Source organism: Belonocnema kinseyi, chromosome 5 (genome assembly GCF_010883055.1).
Source record: "Belonocnema kinseyi isolate 2016_QV_RU_SX_M_011 chromosome 5, B_treatae_v1, whole genome shotgun sequence".
NCBI lineage: Eukaryota > Metazoa > Arthropoda > Insecta > Hymenoptera > Cynipidae > Belonocnema > Belonocnema kinseyi.
The window spans coordinates 108131073-108152176 of record NC_046661.1 but is presented as its reverse complement, the minus strand read 5'-3'; the positions used below and the strand labels follow the sequence as shown (position 1 = coordinate 108152176).

General features: G+C 27.6%; 3 protein-coding genes across 3 annotated transcripts in view; 2 read left to right on the top strand and 1 right to left on the bottom strand.

Annotated features, from left to right (window-relative positions):
- Nucleotides 1-6466, top strand: part of LOC117173271 (proteasome subunit alpha type-1) — a 13530-nt gene extending 7064 nt beyond the window's left edge. The window contains exons 3-5 of the mRNA XM_033361745.1: nucleotides 3299-3458; nucleotides 3556-3765; nucleotides 6126-6466. Of these exons, the coding sequence (XP_033217636.1) occupies nucleotides 3299-3458; nucleotides 3556-3765; nucleotides 6126-6338 (583 nt within the window). The 3' untranslated portion in view covers nucleotides 6339-6466. The remainder of the gene's footprint in view (nucleotides 1-3298; nucleotides 3459-3555; nucleotides 3766-6125) is intronic.
- Nucleotides 6467-9061: 2595 nt separating this feature from the next.
- LOC117172701 (lipoyl synthase, mitochondrial) lies at nucleotides 9062-14665 on the bottom strand. Its single transcript, XM_033360856.1, has 6 exons — nucleotides 14440-14665; nucleotides 13796-14110; nucleotides 12387-12543; nucleotides 10034-10091; nucleotides 9596-9751; nucleotides 9062-9508 (listed from the first exon to the last, which is right to left on the bottom strand). Exons 1-6 carry the CDS (start codon nucleotides 14500-14502, stop codon nucleotides 9148-9150), a joined length of 1110 nt encoding a protein of 369 aa, XP_033216747.1. The 5' UTR covers nucleotides 14503-14665; the 3' UTR covers nucleotides 9062-9147.
- An 89-nt stretch (nucleotides 14666-14754) lies between these two features.
- The window catches only part of LOC117173820 (BRCA1-associated protein), a 20010-nt gene continuing 13660 nt past the window's right edge, over nucleotides 14755-21104 (top strand). Inside the window, exons 1-3 of the mRNA XM_033362464.1 lie at nucleotides 14755-14973; nucleotides 18107-18389; nucleotides 18477-18666. Coding sequence (XP_033218355.1) covers nucleotides 14895-14973; nucleotides 18107-18389; nucleotides 18477-18666 — 552 coding nt within the window. The 5' untranslated portion in view covers nucleotides 14755-14894. The remainder of the gene's footprint in view (nucleotides 14974-18106; nucleotides 18390-18476; nucleotides 18667-21104) is intronic.

Here is a 21104-nt window from a genome sequence, read left to right as displayed (position 1 = left end):
AATTTCACTTTGGGATCATTCAACATCATATCATGGATTTTTTCGACATTTTCTGGTTTAGTGACCTCTTTTGGGCGCCCAGATCGTTCAGCATCAACTGTGTTCGTACGGCCACAAAGAAACTCGGTGAACCACTTATGAATTGTTCCAATCGACGGTGCAGAGTCCGGGTAATACTTATCCAGCTTGGCCTTGGTCTCGGATATCGTTTTCTTGCGAAGATAGTAGTGTTTGATCAAAACTCGAAACTCCGATTTTTCCATATTAAAAAAAACTCGGAGGTTAGTCGCTTCTCACTGCTGTAACTTGTAAATGCGTAAACATAAATGGCTGAAGTTTTGACAGGCGTCAATTGAAGGATCAAGCTCGACGAAAATGGTTCACATTAGTGAATACTAATGCCATCTCTTAGAATTTTCAGGTACTTATCAGACTGCCTAGTAGGATTTTACCATTCGAGTTATAGCACTTTGCAGATAATTTTTGGTTTGATGCATTTCGGATTTTTTGGTTCGCGAATATTGAGCACTGACACCAATTGCAAATAAAGGAGAAAAAAAGAAACTTTGAACGTCGATAAAGTCGAGATCACGTGACTATGTTCGTTCATGAAATTTTTGTGTAGAAAATGAAATAATTTTCATTTTTTTTGGTCCTCACTACGTCCACACGGATTGAGATATCGTGTTCATGATTTAGCAAGTTATACAGAAAGCACTAAGGAACGTTTGTATACATCAAAATGTTTATAATTACGAAGAAAGTTTTCTAGTAAATACTACAGGAATAGGAAATAAACTTTTAACGTCGATAAAGTAGATGCCTCGATTTAAAAGTCTATCTAGTGGTTATATATTCTTGTGGGTTTTTTGTACGGGTGTGAAACAATTCTAAGAATAAAAATAAAATTTGGCCTGGGGGCGAAAGACAATGCGACTCCGACGCTGAGTTCCGCTGGTTGGTTCACTGTCAACAATACTTATCAGCTGATCGATTCAACGTCAAGAATTATGGAAGTTGGTTGGAAAACTCTGACGAGTAAATTTGAGCACATTGCACAAAAATTTCATGAACAAACTTGGTCACTTGATCTGGACTTTATCGACGTTCAAAGTTTATTTTGTTCTCCGCTAGAAATCGCTAAAAATGCCCAAAAAATAATGATAGGTTACGTGTGTGCAGATACTTATTTGTCGATTTGCAACGAAGGTGCACATTTTATTGCTTATATTAATTTTTTAAGGTTTAGACGATTTAGTATAAAATTGGTGTCAAGGCTCAATATGAGCGAATCAAAAAATCTAAAATGCATCAAACCAAAAATGATCTGCAAAGTGCTATAATTCAAATGGTAATATTCAATTCCATCAATTTATAAATAAAGTTTCTTTAAAATTACCAATATATTGATGCATACAAACGTTCTTTAGTGCTTTTTATTTTATCTGTCAAAGTTTAAGCACGACATCTCAAGCCGTGTGGACACAGTGAACACAAAAAAAAAAGTTCATAACCGGGGACTAGTTTGGTCACGTGGTCACCGAAGAGCATGCCCTTAAATGCGAACTGAATTGTTAGAACCCAAAAATGCAACTTTTTTGTTGAATTTTTTTTTGTTTTCACAATTTTAACTGAAAATTCATCTATGGTCGTAAATTTAATTATTTTGTTGAAAATTAGTTTTTTTTGTGCAAATTAATTTTTACAAATAGAAATTTTAATATTTCATTTTTGATTAAAAAATGATCTATTGTAGTTGAAAAATCAACTATTTGGTTGAAAATTCATTTATTATGATGAAAATTGGCCTTTTTGGTTGAATACGACTGTTTTTTATTTCAAATAAAAATCTTTTTTGGTTAAAAAATCAACTATTTGTATTAATTCTAGTCGAAAATTTATATTTTCGGATATAAAATGCAACTGTTTTCTTGATAATTCCTCTTTTTGGCTTCAAAATTCAGCATTTTTCTTTGAAAATTCATGTATTTTGTTGAAAATTAGTATTTTTGGTTACAAAATTAATCTTGTTTGCTAAAAATGTATGTTTTTGGTTGAGGATTCAGCTATTTGGTTTAATATTCGTATTTTTTTGTATTCAAATAAATGAAAGTTATTTTTGAAATTGAGTTTTGAAGCTGAAAATTTTACGATTTTATTTTTGGCTCAAAAATAACTTTTTTAGTTGAATATTTAACTGTTTTTGGTTGAAAAGTCTGGTAATATTTTTAGTTCTAAATTCATCTCGTTTGGTTAAAAATTCTACTGTTCGATTGAAAATTTAATTGTTTTGTTGAAAACGCAACTTTTTTATTAAAATTCAATTTTTCGGTCGTAATTTTAGTTGAAAATTTATCTCGTTGGTGGCAAATAAAACTATTTTGTTGAAAATTAGTTTTTTTTGTGCGAATTAATTTTTTCAAATAAAAATTTTAATATTTCATTTTTGATTAAAAAATTATCTATTCTAGTTGAAAAGTCAACTATTTGGTAGCAAATTCATGTATTATGATGAAAATTCGCCTATTTGGTTGAATAATGTTGTTTTTTTGTTTCAAATTCAAATCTTTTTTGGTTAAAAAATCAACTATTTGTATTAATTTTAGTTGGAAATTTATATTTTTGAGTTGAAAATTGAACTGTTTTAACAAAAATTGCCTTTTTCGTTTGAAAAGTTAACAATTTCGTAGAAAATTAATTTTTGTTGTTAAAAATTCATATTTTCGGATATAAAATGCAACTGCTTTGTTGAACTCTATATGGTATTTACATTAATTTTATTAAAAAAATTTATTCCCCTGTTTTTTGCGAAAAATCACCCTGTTTTCCCTTTTTGAGAGAACTTTGGGCTACGTTACTTTTCGGGGAGTGGGGGTCGTCAACGAGTGAGGACGGGGGGGGGGGTTAAAAATAACCTGAAATTTTCTACGTAATGTATGGACAATCACTAAGTAACTGAAATCCTTCCAAGGATCATTATCACTGAACAGGTGATAACCGTAGTACTGCGCATCACAATTGTAAACTAAATTATAAATATGTGAATTATGAGAACATTTCTGTAACATGTAAGAGATTACAGAAACAATTGCCTACTTTGCTTGTAGAATTTATTCTAGCAGTTGTGATCTTTGTATTCAACTCCGATTTTAGCAGTCGAACTTTTTCACTTTTTCCACTTTGTTTAAGGACATTAGCCTGTAGTATTCCTGAAAATGATTGAAAAACGAAAATCTAATTGAACTTTTTGTACACTTTACAAAATTGAAAGTATCTGAATACTGTAAATTGATTGCAGCCGGTACATGAGGACAGAATGTTTGAACTACAAGTATTCTCACGACGACATTCTGCCCGTTAGTCGTTTGATTACCGCTCTTGGAAATAAAATGCAGACCTGTACTCAACGTTACGATAGGAGACCTTACGGAGTTGGTCTCCTTGTTGCTGGATACGATGTAAGTTCTCAATTTTTCAAAGATAGAGATTTACATGAAATTTCGAATAAAAAGGATATTATTTTGTAATATGAACAATATGTTTCTTTCTTTCCAGGATCAAGGACCACACATTTACCAAACTTGTCCATCCGCCAATTATTTCGACTGCAAAGCGATGGCGGTGGGCTCTCGCTCGCAAAGTGCTCGAACATATTTAGAAAAACATTTAAATGAATTCCCAAGCTGTGAGCTGGAAGAGCTTGTGAAGCACGGATTGAGGGCTTTACGGGACACGTTGCCGAACGAAGTTGATTTATCCGTCAAGGTAATGTTTATTTCTTTCAGGTACAAATTTTTATTGTAATTAATCGCAACTACTAAATTGACCGTTTGAAGAAGTAATCGCAATTGAACAGATTAAATATGAGTGATAATTCTCTAATAATTGCAGGCCTCGCTCCAAGAGCGGTTCCAGATTTTATCAATTTTTTTCAATTTAAAAGAACTTTTTGAATTGAATATAAGAAGGCGATAAATTCCACCCTATTTATATTTTTCAAGTGTAGTGTTCATTCATTAAAAATCTCAAAGCATATGTATAATTGTGGCAGTATATAAATTACGTAGTCTTTTTTTTTTGGGGGGGGGGGGCAACAAATTTTCTATGCTGCCATACGTGAGGTACTTGGTTTAAAGTTGAGCTAATTCAGTAGCAGCTCATTTTTCGGTTAAAGGTTTATAAGTTTAGTTAAATCAATTTTTTTTCATGAAAATCCATATTTTTGAAAATGAACTTTTTGGTAGAAAATTCGTCTTTTTGGCTTTTAAAATTTAACAGTTTGGTAAAAACTTTAATTTTGCTGTTAAAAATTCATATTTTTTGTTTATACTCTAAACTGTTTTGTCGAAATTTCGTCGTTTTGACTCAAAAATTCATGTATTGGTAGAAAATTCAATTATTTGCTTGAAAATTTATCTGTTTTGTAGAAAATTTGTATTTCTGAATTGAAAATAATTTTTTTTCCCCAATGAAAATTTAATTATTCTTTTTCTGCTTGAACAGTGACTTTATTAGACTAATAATTGAACTATTTGGTTGAAAAATTCACCTTTTTTTATAGAAAGTTAATCTTTATGGTTGAAAATTCAACTATTCAGTTAAAAATGTATGCATTTCGTTGAAAATTCGTTTTTTGTAGAAAATCAATTTTATGAATTTTAAATTCAACTTTTTGGTTGAAAATGAATCTGTTTCAGTAGAAGATTCATAATTTTGATAGAAAATTCATCTATTTGGTTATAAATTGAACTAGTATTGTGAAACTTCCCTCTTTTGAGGTGAAAATGAATCGTTGTAAATGAAAATTTAACGTTTTGATTGTAAACCAACTTTTTTATTGAAATTTCATATTCTGAAAAATATTCGTTCTGTAAAAAATTCAACTATTATGTAGAAGTTTCTCTTTTTATTAAAAATCATTCCTGTTCAATGAAAATTTAACTATTCCATTTTTAATTAAAATGGATTTTTCTTTAAAAATTCAACTATTTGGGGATAAATTCATGTGGTTTGTCGAAAATTTGACTATTTTTGTAGAAAATCTTCTTGATTGAAAATTCCACTGTTTAGTTAAAAATGTATGCATATTGACTAATATATATTATTTCATTCGACTTTTTGGATTAAGAATTCGACTCCCTGGTTGCAAACTTCAATTACTTTCTTAACAATTTATTCTTTAGATGAAAATCGAACTTTTTTAAAATGAAAATTCCCTTTTTTTGAGATAAAAATTAATTTTTTAAATGAAAATTTAACTATTCAATTAAAAAATTAAGTTTTTGTTCTTTTATAATCTTGGGTTAAAAATTTAACTGCTCACATGTTCACATTTTAACCTCATTGAAAAAAAAGTTGGCGTATTGCAGCGTAGCGGATCCCAAAAGGAAATTCAACTATGTGGTGGAAAATTCATCTGTTTTGTAGAAGTTTATTTATTTCGTTTTTAATTAAAAATTTAGTGCTTTTAACAAAAATTAAAATATTCCATTTATGGTTAAAAATGTATTTTTTATATTAAAAATGCAACTATTAGGTTGAAAATTCGACTTTTTTGGTAGAAAATTAATCTTTTTGTTGACAATTCAACTAATTGGATATGAATTGATATATTATGTTCAAAATCTCTTTTTTGTGATACAAACTTATTTTTAACTTAAAAATTAACTATTTCATTGAAAATGAACTTTTTTGTTGAAACTTCATATTTTTTGGTCGAATGTACTAAATTTTTTTTTAGAAAATTCAAGTGATTTGTCGAAGATTCGTTTTTTTTTTATTGAATATTAATTTTTTTTAATGACAATCTAACTGTTCAACTTTTGTGAAAACTTGATCTTTTAGTTTAAAAATTCTACTATTTGGTTGAAAATCTATAAATTTATTCCTTAAATCTAGTCGAATATTCACGAGATACACATAAAAAAGTGTTTATTAAGGAATGAGATCCTCTTTTAATCCCCTTTTCCGAAAAAATTCACTTTTTTTTACCTAAAATTGAATTACTGAACTGTTGTGATCCCTGGTATAATATTTCAAAATTTGCATGCCACTATTGAGTCTTTTTTTGTTCTCTGGAGTGAGTTCAAACCTTTCAATTAATAAAATCTTATCTTAAATTGCAGAACGTTTCGATTTCGATTGTCGGAAAAGGCACAGAATTCACAATTTTAGACGAAGGCGCCACTTCAGTCTATCTTTCCGAAATTGAGGGAGACGAAAATCGAGGAAGACCAACCGAGCCTGAAGTGGTAGATGACAAGAAACCGCCACAGGATCCACCAGCGGATCAAGGTCCCGCTGATCCTAGAGTTTCGACTGCCATGGATACTGAATAAGTGCTCTCGTATTTAGAAATGTCTTTTTTTTTATTTCATAATAAAAAAAAGGGAATGTCTACGTGCTGAGGATTTGTTTTTCTTATCGATTGTTTAATATTCTCCATAAATACAAAAAAGATTTTCAAGAATAATCTTTGTTTATTTGACCATGACTTAAATTCAGGGTGTCTAGCGTTTTTTAAAAAAATGTAAGACTTTTCCAGGTTTTCCAGGATAATATTAATTTTTCCAGGTACATATTTTTTTACAGTGAAAAAATAGTTTTCACGAAACATAGTAGAAATTGTAGATCTGATAATTGTTAATTCATTTTATCACGATGAAAAATGACGATGCTACAATAGAAAATATTTCGAAGTTTCTCATTTTTTCCCAACAACAATTTAATGACATTTTTTAAAATTCAATAATTTTTTGCTGCTGACATAATCAAACGGAGTTTAACTCCGCATGTGATGAAATTTTCAATTTTTCTGCCCAGAAAAGACGAATCTTGAACAAAATAGTTGATTTTTCAGTTTAGAAAGAAAAAAATGTCAACTAAATTGTTAAATTTTCCAGCAAAAAAAAAACGAATTTTCAACAAACTTGTTGATTTTTCAATTCAAACGATTTTTCAATCAAGAAAGAAAAAAATTTCAACCAAATTGTTGAATTTTCAACCAAATAATGAAATTCCTAACTAAAAATATAATCGTCAGAAGAAAGCAACTGAAAACAGAAAAGGAAATACAAGGCAAACCAATTACTAACAAGAATGTTATATAGGGGCGGCCGAAAACTTCATTTTCAAAATTCCCTAACTTTTCTTTTACCAGTTTTCTATTTTTCCTAACCATTATATCGAATTTAAAAAAATTTAAATAGTAAAAGCAACAACAGGGTTCGCAAAAATTTGTCACGGTCAATGAAAGTTACAAAAATGGAACACTAAAGCTAAACTTTCCAATTGAGGTAATAAAGGCCAAGCTGCAAATGAAAGCACTCAAAGTGGAACTGTTAAATTTTGAACTTTTAAAATTGAAATTTGAAACTTTTTAATAAAAAATTTTTGTGTACAAATGCTCAATAATTTACGCGTATAAAATTGAGGTACTAAAATTTTTTAATATAAAAATATACAAATTCACGTTATTATTTGAAATACTCTAAATTAAAAAATCAATCAATGAACTTAAAACTTTTCAAAATTATATAATTTTAAGGAATTTTAAACTAGAAACATCAAATATTGAAAAATTGAAACAAATTTCACTGAACTCTTCCTAAATTGGAAATTCAATTATTTTCTTTTTAAATAGTTTAAACATCCTTGGAAAGCTTCAAAATTTTGTTTCAAAATCTTAAGAAATCTAGAAGTTGTTTTAAATTTTAAATGATTTTGGAAAATTTTTCAGAACTTCTAAATATCTGTCAAAATGAATTGAATTTCTTCTACAATTTTCAGAAAATCCTGCTATTTCTAGAAAATTTCTTTACAATTTGGATGTACAAATAACAATTGAACCTTTTTTATTTGTAGGCGAAATTTAAGTAATTTTAAGAGATACGTAGAAGTTTTGAAAAGATTGAAACTTATTGTAAAACTTGAAATGATAGCCTAATATAAAACAAAATGTAGATTTCGCAGATTTTAAACAAAAAAATTAGATTTTTTTCAAGAATTGTGAAAGGCTACAAAAGTATAAAAAAAGTTTCTTATGATTCCTAGGAAAATTGAAAATAATTTTTCATTTAGTAAAATTATTTTAAGAGAATATTTAAAAAGTTTTTCAAAGATTTAAACAAAATTTTCAAAAAAGATTCTAGAAGATTTTAAGAAACTTGAACGATTCCAGGTTTTTTATGTGAAACAATTTAGTTAAAGTTTAACTTGAAAATAGTTTATAAACTCTCAGTTCACATTTGTTTAATGACTAAAACTTTCAAACTGAAAACGTTTAAATTTTAACGTTAAAATCGGAAAATTCTTAAATATTGAACTTGTTTTAAAATTGTTTTGTCAAATCGTTTTTGTTCACTTTTTATTAATTAAAGTACAGATAAGTTTAAAAAAGATTTATTTATATATTAAATAAAAATGTTATTTATCAAACATTTTCGACATCAAAGTCTTTTCTTTTTATTTCTTCCAGTCTTTAAGAAAGCATTTAAAAATTCTTTAAATTAAAAATTTAAGCTTAGAAATAAAAATTTTAAATGCAAAATTGGTAAAGTAAAAAATTCTGAATTACGCATTGTAAGCTAAATAATAGTATAATTGAAAAAACATAACAATTGACTAATTATTTAAACACTGTTGAAATCGAACGTGGACAGATTTTTCTTCTACAAATTTGTAAAAGTCCCGGTCAATAAAAAAACACTGTCATTTCCCGGTCCAGCGGCCACCCTGAACAAATTATTATATATGAAAAAAGGCATTAAATTGTTGTTAAAGTTGGGAATAAATGAGAAACTTTGAAATATTTTCGATTATAGTTTCATGATTTTTCACCGTGATAAAATGAACAATCTATTGTTAAAAAATTGTTGTTTTTTTCTACTTTAAAACAGAAAGATAAATCAAATTAATAATGTCGGAGTCTTTTTTCGTTCCGCAGAGAACAATCGTAAAAACCTCTTTTTTCTTTAAGGTAACACAGAATCGAGGACCACGAGCAAATTTTAGAACTTTTCGAGGGTTTCCAGGAGACAACATGCTTAAATAATCACCATTATTTCCAGAAAGCTGTATCATTGACTGATTTGCAATTTATTTAAATTTCTTTCATATTTGTACTAAGTTTCCTCTCCAGAGGGAGCTTCAACTTTCCTCTAGATTTTGCTTCTTCCTTGCTTTGAGAATATTCGTTAAGAAGAATTCGCCTGCTTTGTAAGAAGAGCGAACGAGGGGTCCACTGGCCGTGTAGAGGAATCCAAGTTCATTTCCAACGTTTTCCCAAGCTTTGAATTTCTCCGGAGTGACGTACTCGATTACTTTTAAGTGCCTTTTGGTTGGCTGCATGTATTGGCCAAGTGTAAGAGCCTCAACGCCAGCGGCTCTTAAATCCTTCATCGTTTGTTCGACTTCTTGATCCGTTTCGCCCAGTCCTAACATAACTGAAGACTTTGTTATCAGATCGGGATTCACCATTTTTGCCCCTGCAAGGACTGTGAGTGACTGCCTAAAAAATCAAGTTTATTATAATTTTTTTTGTTCTTCAAATATTAAGAGATAAACATTTTTGGAATGTTTAAATTTTGTTATTCACTTGTATCGTGCGCGTCTATCGCGAACGAAAGGCGTCAGGCGTTCAGTAGTCTCGATGTTGTGTGCAAATACGTCGAGTTTTGAATTTACAATTGTTGCGACGCATTCTTGATTTCCTCTGAAGTCGGGGACCAAACACTCTACTAAAATGTTACTTCTAGAAATACAAAAGTTCATTTAGAAATATTTTCTCTAGAAGAATATATATTTCTCAACGAATGCAGAAGCTTTTTTAATGAATGTGAAATGTGAAATTTGCAAAGCGAGCCGAATGCGAGTTTTGCAATCACATGAGTTAAAAATGCTCTTCTGCACCGGTTGAGGACTATTTTTCCCCCAACAACATGGCGATAAGCGATTTTTGACATATCGAGGAGTGGATACATTCGCATTTCGTCCACGGCGTTGGAAAAAGTTTATATTTTCATCAAATTAATACCTTTTCTTTAGTTCTCGTACCGTATTTGCGATGTGATGTGCTCCTCCGTCTTCCAAATCTAAAGATAATTTACGTTTAGGAATTATTAGTTTCATTATATCGAGAGGTTGACCACTTGACTTTTGAGAGTATTTCAGATTTTAAAATGCCAAAACTATTTCAATGTTTCACACAGATTTCAATGGTTTCCGAAAATTTTTTCAGATAAATTTTTAATATTTCACAGAGTTTAAAGACTTCAAATATTTCAAAGATTTTCAGGCAATTTCCAAAATTGCACCAATATTTCAAAGATAAATATAATTTTTTTTAATTCATATTTTTGGGTTGAAAATTCAACTTTTGGTGGAAAATTAACTTTATTGTTAGGAATTCATATTTTTGGGATAATAATTAAACTATTTTAATGTAAAATTCAACTATTTCATGTAAAATTAACTTTTTCTTTTAATGCACCTTTTTCAGTTGAAAATCCATTTTCGGTTCAACATTCATTGTTCGAAAATTCATATTTTGGTTTAAAATTGAAATATTTGGTTGAAAATTAACTTTTCTGTTAAACATTGATATTTTTTGTTTAAAAATTCGAATTTTTATTGAAATATCGTGTTTTTTACTTGAAAAAGAACGTTCTTGTTGCAAATTTAACTACATGGTTAAAAATGGATATTTTTCCGTTGTAAATTCAACTTTTTTTCCTGAAAATTAGTTTCTTCGGATTGGAACTTCAATTTTTTAATTGAAAATTAACTAGTTGGTTAAAAATTAATCTATTACAGTTGGAATTTACCTTTTTTTTTACATTTCTATTATCGGGTTAAAAATCCAACTGTTTGGTGGAAAATGAACTTTGCTGTTCCAAATTCATATTTTTGGGTTGAAAATTAAACTATTTTGTTGAAAATTAATTATTTTGTTGGCAATGCATATTTTGGTTGAAAATAAAACTATTTGGTTATAAATTAACTTGTTTTGTTACAAATTTGTAATTGAAAATGCAACTTTTTTGTTGCAAATTGAACTATTTGGTTGAAAATTTATATTTTCGGGTTGTAATTTCAATTTTTTTCAGAAAATTAGTTTCTCTGGATTGGAACTTCAACTTTTCCATTAAAAATTAACTGGTTGGTTAAAAATTGATCTATGATAGTTAAAAATTAACATTTTTATTGAAAATTCATATTTTCGAGTTAAAAATGCAACTGTTTGGGGGAAACTTAACTTTGCTGTTAATAATTCATATTTCTTGGGTTGAAAATTAACTATTTTGTTTGCAATTAATGTTTTGATGAAAAATTCAGATATTTGGTTATAAATGAACTTGTTTTGTTAAAAATTTGTAATTAAAAATGCAACTGTTTGATTGAAAATCCGTATTTTTAACTGGACAATGAAGTTTTTAATACTAATTGAACTATTTGGTTGGTAATTCGATTTTTTGGTAGGAAATTAGTTTATTTTTGTTCAAAAATTTATCTTGTAATTTAAGGTTGTAATTTGAATTTTTTGCAAAAATTTTTTTTCGGGTTGAACATTCAACTGTTTTGTTCGAAAATTCAATTATATCGTTGAAATTAACTGTTTGGTTATAAAATCATCTATTTTGATTGAACATTCGTCTTGGTCGACTTACAATTTTTCATACACGATTTAAAAAATTATGTTTAGGTAGAAAAGTCATCTTTTTGGGCTGAAAATTGAAGTCTACTATTATATATTTAGTTCAGAATCTAGTCTTTTGGTTCAAAATTTAACTATTTGGTTAGAAATGACCTATTTTGTTAAAAAGCCATCTCTTTTGGTTGAAAATTCTACTAATTGATTGAAAGTTAAACCACTTTAAAAAAAAACTTATTTTTTTTAGTTTAGAATAATTTTTTAGTTGCAAATTTAACTGTTTTGTTAAAAATTAACGTTTCTGGTGAAAATTTATATTTTCGGGTTGAAAGTTCAACTGTTTTGTAGAAAATTTGCCTTTTCGCCTTGAAAATTCTATAATTTTTGTAATATTTTTTTTTTCTTTTAATTGAAATATCTTCCTTATATGCAAATTTGTCTTTTTGGTTTGAACATTCTTCTCTTTTGGTTAAAAATTAATCTGCTTTGTTTGAGGATTCAACTGTTTTGGATAAAAAATTTGTTGTTAAAAAATGATTGCTTTTAGTTCAAAGTTGAACTATCTGGTTGAAAATTCGTCTGTTTTGGTAGAAAATTAATTTTCTTTGTTGAAAATCCAACTATTCCTCTATTCAACAGATTTTTTAAAAATTTCAAGGATTTTAACCGGATTTCAAAAGTGATGAACCGCTCATAGTATACAGATTTTGTGAAGGATATTGGTAATTTATTTTACCATCCCGATCCACGGAAGTAAGGACGACATAATCGAGTCCCCAATCTGTTATTGCTGTGGCTGTATTTTTTGGCTCATTTGGATCCAGAGGAGGAGGTATTTTTGCCGTTTTTACGGAGCAGAATCGACAACCTCGGGTGCAAGTATCTCCCATTAACTAAAATATAAATAATACTAATTGATATGTTGAATTATTTAATTGAAACCTCAACTATCTTCATAGAAAAATAAACTATTTTCATAGAAAATTTAACTTTTTGGCGTACAATAAACTTTTTAAATAGAACTCATAATTATTTTAGATTTGAAAATTCAACTGTTTTGTATAAAATTTACATTTTAGTTTTGAAAACTAGTTTATTTTTGTTCAGAAAATATTTTGTTGTTGTTTGTTGATTCAAGAATTCCATCGAAATTTGTTAAAAATTTAACTATCTGGTTTAAAATGTACTTTATGGTAGAAAATTCATATTCTCCAAATATCTTTTTTGTTACAAATGCATATTTTCGGGCTACAAATTCCACTGTTTTGCAGAAAATTCGTATTTTTAACTAACAAATTCATGCTTTGTTGAAAATTTATCTGTTTCGGTTAAAAATTCATATTTTTGGGTTGTACATTCAACTGATTCGTAGAAAATTCGTCTTTCTGGCTTAAAAATTCAACCACTTTCGTTTAAAATTGAACTATTTGCTGAAAATCTTAAAATATTTTGTTGGTGAAAATTGAACTATTTTGGTAGAAAATTGTAGAAAATTTTTCTTTCTGACTCAAAAATTCAGCCATTTTCGTTTATAAATGAACTATTTTGGTAGAAAGTTAAACTATTTGTTTGGCAAATAAACTGTGTCAACTATTTTGTTTCAAAAATCAAGTTGACAATTCTTTTCTTTTTTTTTGAAAATTCAAATGTTTGGATGAAGATTAAATGTTTGGTTGAAAATTCTCGGTTAGAATTTTACTTTTTTGTTGAAACTTCAAGTGTTTTATTGAGAATTCCTATTTTTGGGTTCCCAATTCAATTGTTTTGTAGAAAATTATAACTTTTGGCCTAAAAAATCAACAATTTGGTAGAAAATTTAACTATATGATTGAAAATGAACTTTTTTATTAAAAACTCATATTTTCGGATTGATAATTAAACTACTAGGTTGAACGTTGAACTAAATAGTTGAAAATGCATTTTTTTGTTTGTTGAAAATTCGTTATTTTAGTTGAAGATTCATCCAACTTGAATTTAATAGGGTATCTAGAATAATTTTACTTAGAAAAATGTATTCCCCTATTTTTGTCTGCTTTTAGATTTAGATAAGATAATAATACTGACAGACAAGAGTTGGAAGGTCGCAAGGGTTATCGGCCATTTTAAGGAAAAGTATCTAGTCTAATTCTAAATGTAGATATTTACCATAATCGTTGCAGTTGCTGTTCCATGGCTTCCCCCTCCCCAGCATTCACCAATATTTGGACATCTAGCTTCCTCGCAAACTGTGCTTAAGTTTAATTCCCTTAATTGCGATTTTATGCGACTATAATTCGTCCCCATTGGAATCTCCCTTTTCAACCATGGTGGCAATTTTAGCCTCGCATTTTCTCCTTTCTCTAACTTTAATTTTCCTTGGTATTTTATCACCGGTTCATCTGATAAGAAACTTTCTAATTGAGGCCCACTTGTTAACTTTTCCGAAAAGTTTTCTTTCATTGTTTTGGAACAATTCAAACACTACAATTTGAACAAACACGAGTGTTATTGCTAAAACGATTGATCATGAACTACAAATATAAGTAAATTACGTAAAAAGATTAGAAACGTAGAAGCCAAAATAAAAGAGACATTTTAAACAGACAAAATTTGAGTATATAACATTGAAGTTTTCAAGAAGTTTCCAAATGTTTTTAATATGACATCTTGTAGTTCATATTCTAACCTTTTTATTAAACGAAATCTTATAAAATTACGTATTTTCAAGGAAATCTTGATAATATTTATATACTTATAAGAATTTGAAATAATCTATTCCAGAAAATCAATAAAATAAATTTCATACTTACCCCAGTTTGAAAATTGAAGGTTCCATTGGGTTTGAAACAAGTAAAGCGAGCTGTTCGCAACATTTTCAATTAATATTCACTAAGATTATTGAAACATAAAAGGACTATGTTAAAGAACACTATTTACATCATCAAAAAAGTAAAATACGTTTCCTGATTTTTACGATTTTGAAGAAACAACCTTGAAAACGAAGTATAACCTCAAATGATCGAAATGTCATATATGTATGTCAGTAATATAGGATTATTACAGATGCGCCCTCTAGTCCTTTAATTTTAGATGCGCATGCTCAAAAATCATCTGGTTTATGTCATGTTGTGATTGTTGTGCGACTTTTAGAAGCTTTCTCGATTAAATTGGATGATTTGTTCCTTATTTTGCAAATTCACGAAGGAAATGAATTGTTTTTATTTCATCAACTGTTTACGAAAATGCGTAACATTTTGAATATGTGATGACTTCGTCTGAAATTTTAGTATCTCTCTGTGTTATTCGAATCGAAGTTAGTGATCCCGATTCGGAAGAAAGTGTTGGTGAGTTTTGTTTATAATTTAATTGTTTATTGGTATATTTAGTTGTAGAATGATGAGGCTTTATTTTCTAAGAGGTAATTCCCGACATTTTGAGGTTATCTTAATCATTTCATTTATAGTTTTTTTTCTTTTAATTTTATATTTTCCAGAGGGCCTTCGTTCTAGACTTAAATCATTTTCACAGGGTGGCTGCAGGCCAGTGAAATTTGGTTAGTCAAGGATCATAGTGACTATGCTTATAGATTATCTTTTTCACCTAAAAATATAATTTTAGTCAATTTTCTTTCAATACATTGACCGAGCAGGTAATCACTATGGAATTCAGAATTCTTCAAGAAATTTTAAAGCGTTATACAAAGTATCAAGGTAGATTTCAAAAGATTTCGAAGAATTTGAAATCTTTCAAGGTCATTTTGAAAATTCCAATAAATTTTTCAGAGCCTTCAATGATTTGACAGGATTTCAAAGGATTTTAAAGATCTTAAGGTATTTTTGAAAAATGAAAAGAAATTTTCAAGAGCCTTCAAAAGTTCCAAAGGATTTCAAAGCATTTGAAATATTTCAAGGTATTTTAAAAGATTCCAAAGAATTTTGAATATATTTTTATAATTTAAGGTATTTCAAAGGAATTGAGGGATTTAATGATTTTTTTTAAGTCCAAGAAATTTTCAGTAGCTTTGAAAAGTTTCAACGGATTTGAAAATGTTTCAGAGAATTTGAAATATTTTAAGATTTTTTGTAAATTCCAAGAAATTTACAAAAAAATTACGACGAAAATTTCTTTATTTCAGTAATTTTAATAGATTTCAATAATTTTAAGGGATTTCAAAGGATTTTAAAGATTTCAGGGTATTTTTTTTAATATTTCGAGAAAATTTAAAAAGCTTTAAAAAGTTCCAAGAGACCTCGAAGGATTAAAAATATTTTAGAGCATTTAAAAAAATTCCAAGAAATTTTTCAAATATTTCATTAACCTGAAGGTGTGTTTTTACAAAATTTCAAAGATTTTAAGGTATTTATTTTTAATTCGAAGGAATATTCAAGAGGTTTAAAAATTTTCAATGGATTTGTAATATCTTAGGATATTTCAAAAGATCACAAGGAATTTCAAATAGATTTCAAGAATTAAAAAAAAAAATTTAAGGAATTTCAAAAGGTTTTACAGGTTATAAAAAATCTTGGGTATGAAGAAAGTTCATATTATTACTTGACATGGACTGCACCTACCATAAAAGATTCCAAGGTATTTTCAGTCAGAGAATTTAAAAATATTTCATGGAATTTTTAATTCACTTCAATAATTTAAAGGATTTTCAAAGAATTTGAAAAAGTTTAGGATTTTTTTAAAGAATTTAAAGAATTTCAAAGAGCCTTGAAGCGTTTTGAGTGATTTCAAATATTTTAAAATTTTTCGGTTATTTAAAAATATTCCAAGGAATTTTCCAAGAATTTGAAATATTTTAGAGTATTTTTAAAGAATTCAAGGAATTTGTAATAGAATTTATTAATTCAAAGGGATTTTAAGGATTGAAAGGAATTTTAATGATTTTTTGGCATTTTTAAAAATTCCTTGGTATTTTCAATGATTTAAAAAGTTTCAAGTGATTTCAAAGGATTTGAAATACTTTAGGGTATTTAAAAAAATGCCAAGGAACTGCTAATAGATTTCAATACTTTGAAAGTATTTTAAAGATTTCAGGATATTTAAAAAATTCCAAGGAGTTTTTAAGAGATTTAAATAATTTCAATGAATTTCAGAGGATTTTAATTTTTAAGGGATTAATACAAATTTTTATTCGTTTGTAAAGAATTTTGTATAATTTCGGAAGATATGGAACGGTTTTAAAGGACATACAATGTTTTAAAACATTTTAAAAGAGTCCAAGGGATTTAATCATATTTCCGCAGATTTAAAGGGATTTAAAATGCTTTTTCTAGATTTCAGAAAATATTAGATTTTATAGAATTTCACGAGATTTTATAATATTTGAATGAATTTCAAAGAATTTAATTCACAACATGTGTAGGATTTCCAAAGATTTCAAACTTGAGAGATTTTAAAATATTTTTAGCAATTCATTTTAATTAATTTGAATTTCATCCTGAATTTGTATTAATTTATCAGAAATTCTTTTAAATTCTCTTACATTTTGTTTATTAACTTAATTTCTGAAATATGAGGTCTTTTAAATTTACCCTGAATTATTAGAGTTGTCATCAAATTATTTTTAATTCACTTAAATTTTTTTTAACTCCTTTCAAACATAATAAATTCAATAGATTTTTTTATTGTTTTCAGTTCACTTGAATTTTTACTTCATACACCATCCATTTTTGAGATTTCCATTGTCTCCAATTCATTTGAATTTAACACAATTTGTTTTGCATTCTTATAAATTTATTCTGAAATCGTTGAAATAATGAGAATTCTGAGAATAATGAAGCTAAGTTATCAATTGAAATGGTATCATTCCAATTATAAAATATTCTATATAAAAAATTTTAAAAGATTAGAATTTAGTTCTTAAAACATTAAAGGCATGTGACACACACAAATACCTATATTAATGACCTCACTTTATCAGTTCACTGATAATTTTTTTTTTTAACTTAAGAACTTTTTTTGTAAATAAAAATCGGACTGAAACGTTCGAAATTGTATCAGAAGAGCATAAGCTATGTTTATGTTCTTCAGTTGAGCAGGAATTATTGCGCTAAAAATTATTTTTAAAGAAATTAAAACTGTAACCATTTCTTGACATATTTTCTTTATAAGCATTACATTTTTTAAACCCAAGAATTTTTTTATAGTTAAAATATCTGCAAGATGTGAAAAAAATACACAAACTTAATTTACCATCGGAGAAGTTTGAGGCCGATATTTTATTGACAAAAAAAGTTCTTAAATTCAAAGAAAATTCAGTAAACTGAAAATGTGAGGTCGGTAATATAGATATTAGAGTTTGTCACATGCCCTTAAAGGTCAGGGAAACATCAGGTAATTTTCAAATTAAGTTTTGCGGCCACCCTTTTTTCATTATTTCTCTGTTACCAAATTCTCACCATTCTCTCACTTGTCACTGAGATTTCAACCAGTTTTACCAGATTTCATATTTTCGACATTGTTTTTCAGCGGCGATGGCTGTAAGGAAAATGAGAGGCTGTCGAGAGCCAAGGAATATTACAATCGAGAATTACTCGAGTGCCGAAGAAGGTCCAACGCCTTTGTTGCCCCAGAGCTTAAATAAATCACATTCTACTTCCAGACTCAGTCCAGAGGATGCTGTCTCTTCAATTTCACAAAATCCAGCCCCCGAAGGTGCAGCTTCCTGCAATGTTCCCGATCAAATTAGTTTTTTCTCTGGAAATCCATTCGTGGAAGTCACCAAGGGAATTTTGCATCTGTTTAAAGAAGAGTAGGTGTTTTCTTTAATCAAGTTAGATCAACGTGCCAATAGAGATGATTTTATTCTGTGTTGATTTATAAAAAAATTCCTTTTTAGTGAATTGACTGCTGTGAAAAGTGCAGCGACTCGAAGCAACACAATCTGTATGCTCTCAGTTCCAGCGAATATGACATGCCATGATCTTCTTCAATTTACTGCCGCATGTCATGAAAATATTCAGCATTTTAGGATCTTGAGGGACGATAATCCTGATCAGTACATGGCTTTGATTACCTTCCGTAATTCGGTAAGAAGGCGAAGGAGTCTTTACATTATTTTTTTTTTCGGACGAATGTGTTACTACCAAATTTCGGTTTTAAAATTCCATAACTTTTCGGGCTCATACAGTTTTACTGTTGACAAAATTCCAGGTCAATTTTTTTTATTTCAGTAAATTCTATTCAATTTAAACACACTCTACTGGTTGTCAACCAATTTACCAACCATTTGTTGTAAAATTATTAATCGAAAAATTGTAGATTTTGTAATAGTTCGGCATTGTAAGCACAAAGTATGAAAAATCAAGATTTTTAATGAATAATTTCGAAGTTTTATGATTTTATATAGAATAAAAGTTTCTAATATTAATTATAAAAATCTACAATAACAACAAATCTTAACCGGGAATTTCTTGAGGCCGAGAAATGACGGTGAATTTTTTTTTTTGACCGCGAATTTTACAAATTTGTAGAAGAAAAATCTGTCCACGTTCGATTTCAACAGTTTTTAAATAATTAGTTGAATTGTTATGTTTATTCATTATGCTATTATTTAGCTTACAATATGTAATTTAAAAGTTTTTTACATTTAAAATTTTCCATTTAAAATTTTTTATTTTAAGCTACATTTTTAATTAAAAGAATTTTTAAATGCTTTCTTAAAGACTCGAACAAATCGAAAATAAAAGCCTTTGATGTTGAAAACTCCGGATAAAAAATATTTTTATTTAATAAATAAATCATTTTTTATTTATCTGTACTCTAAGTAATAAAAAGTGAACAAAAACGATTTGACAAAACTATTTTAAACCAGTTAAAGATTTAACAATTTTCAGATTTTAACGTTAAATTTTGTTTAGCAATATTTGAATTTTTATTTAAGACAAGTAAATTGAAACCAAATAATTAAAAGTAAGGAATTTTTAACTGAATTGTTTGACATAGAAAACCTGGAATCGTTAAAATTTCAAAGAGCCTTTAAGCTTTGAACGTTACTATTTCAATTGTTATATTTGAAAAATGCTTAATTTGTTGGTGAAATTTTTAAATTTAGATGTATAATTTACAAATGAACATTTGCAGAAAAAATTTGATTAATTTTAAGAGATCTTTAGGAGTTTGAAAAGATTTTAAATTATCATGCAGATTTTAGAAACTTTTCTTAAAATCTTTTAGAATCTTTTTTGAAAATTTTGTTTAAATCTTTGAAAAACTTTTTAAAAATTCTCTTAAAATAATTTTTCAAAATAAAAAGTTATTTGTATTTTCCTAGGAATCTTAAGAAAATGTTTTTATTCTTTTGAAGTCTTTCACAATTCTTGAAAAGAATCTAATTTTTTTGTTTAAAATCTGCGAAAATCTGCATTTTGTTTTATATTAGGCTATCATTTCAAGTTTTGCATTAAGTTTCAATATTTTCAAAGCTTCTACATATCTGAAAATTACTCAAATATCGCCTACAAATAATAAATGTTCAATTGTTATTTATACATTCAAATTGCAAAGAAATTTTCTAAAATTTCCAGGGTTTCCAGTTCAGTTTAAAATTTTGCAATTTTTCCTTATTTAATGTTTCTAGATTAAAATTCCTTAAAATTATATAATTTTGAACATTTTAAGTTCATTGATTGATTTTTTAATTTAGAGCATTGAAAATTACAACGTCAATTTATATATTTTTTATATTGAAAAATGTGAGTACCTTCAATTTTATACGCGTAAATTATCGAGCATTTGAATACAACATTTTTTAATTAAAAACTTTTAGATTTCAATTTTGAAAGTTCCTTTTTAAATGCTTTTTTTTGCAGCTCAGTTTTTATTTCCTCAAGTGGAAAATTTTTTAGCTTTAGAGTTCCATTTTTTTAATTTCATTGACCGTGAAAAATGTTTGCGAACCAGGAAAAAATCGGGAAATGACCGTGAATTTATTTCGTCGATTAAAACGGCCACCCTGTTTTGTATAGTTATTGTTTTTTTTTTAGAAAATTAGGAATTTATTTACACTTTTGTTTGACATTGTATGAAAATGTATGTCTGGAAAAATTAGATGTATTTTTTCTAATATTGTTTTTAGAAAATTACAAATTTCTAGGCTTAGTTATGAATCGTTCGAATTTTCTACAAAGATATAGCAAAATCAATAATTCTATAATAAAAGGTTTAGTTTTTTATAATTTTTTATACTTTTAAATGTTAAAAAATATATTTTTTAAATGTTTGTATTAAAAATTACGAATTTCTATACAAAATAAAGAAAATTTACGAATTTAAAAAGCTAGATGCAGATTTTTATATTGTTTCTTTGAAGAATTAAAATTTGTACACATAATAATTGTGAATAAACACTATCATCTGCGTGAAAATAGGAAAAATGACGACTCAAACATGAAGGTTCAGATTCTCATAACTCTCATATATATATATATATATATATATATAATTAAAAATTTGTCATAAGGACAAC

What these genes read in the sequence shown, in the direction of transcription:
- LOC117172701 (XM_033360856.1), bottom strand. Translation starts at nt 14,502, where the DNA reads ATGTTGCGAACAGCTCGCTTTACTTGTTTCAAACCCAATGGAACCTTC. An exon ending in CCTTCAATTTTCAAACTGGG is followed by an intron (nt 14,111 to 14,439) that starts GTAAGTATGAAA and finishes TTCAAATTGTAG; the next exon opens with TGTTTGAATTGTTCCAAAAC. An exon ending in TACTTCCGTGGATCGGGATG is followed by an intron (nt 10,092 to 12,386) that starts GTAAAATAAATT and finishes AATTATCTTTAG; the next exon opens with ATTTGGAAGACGGAGGAGCA.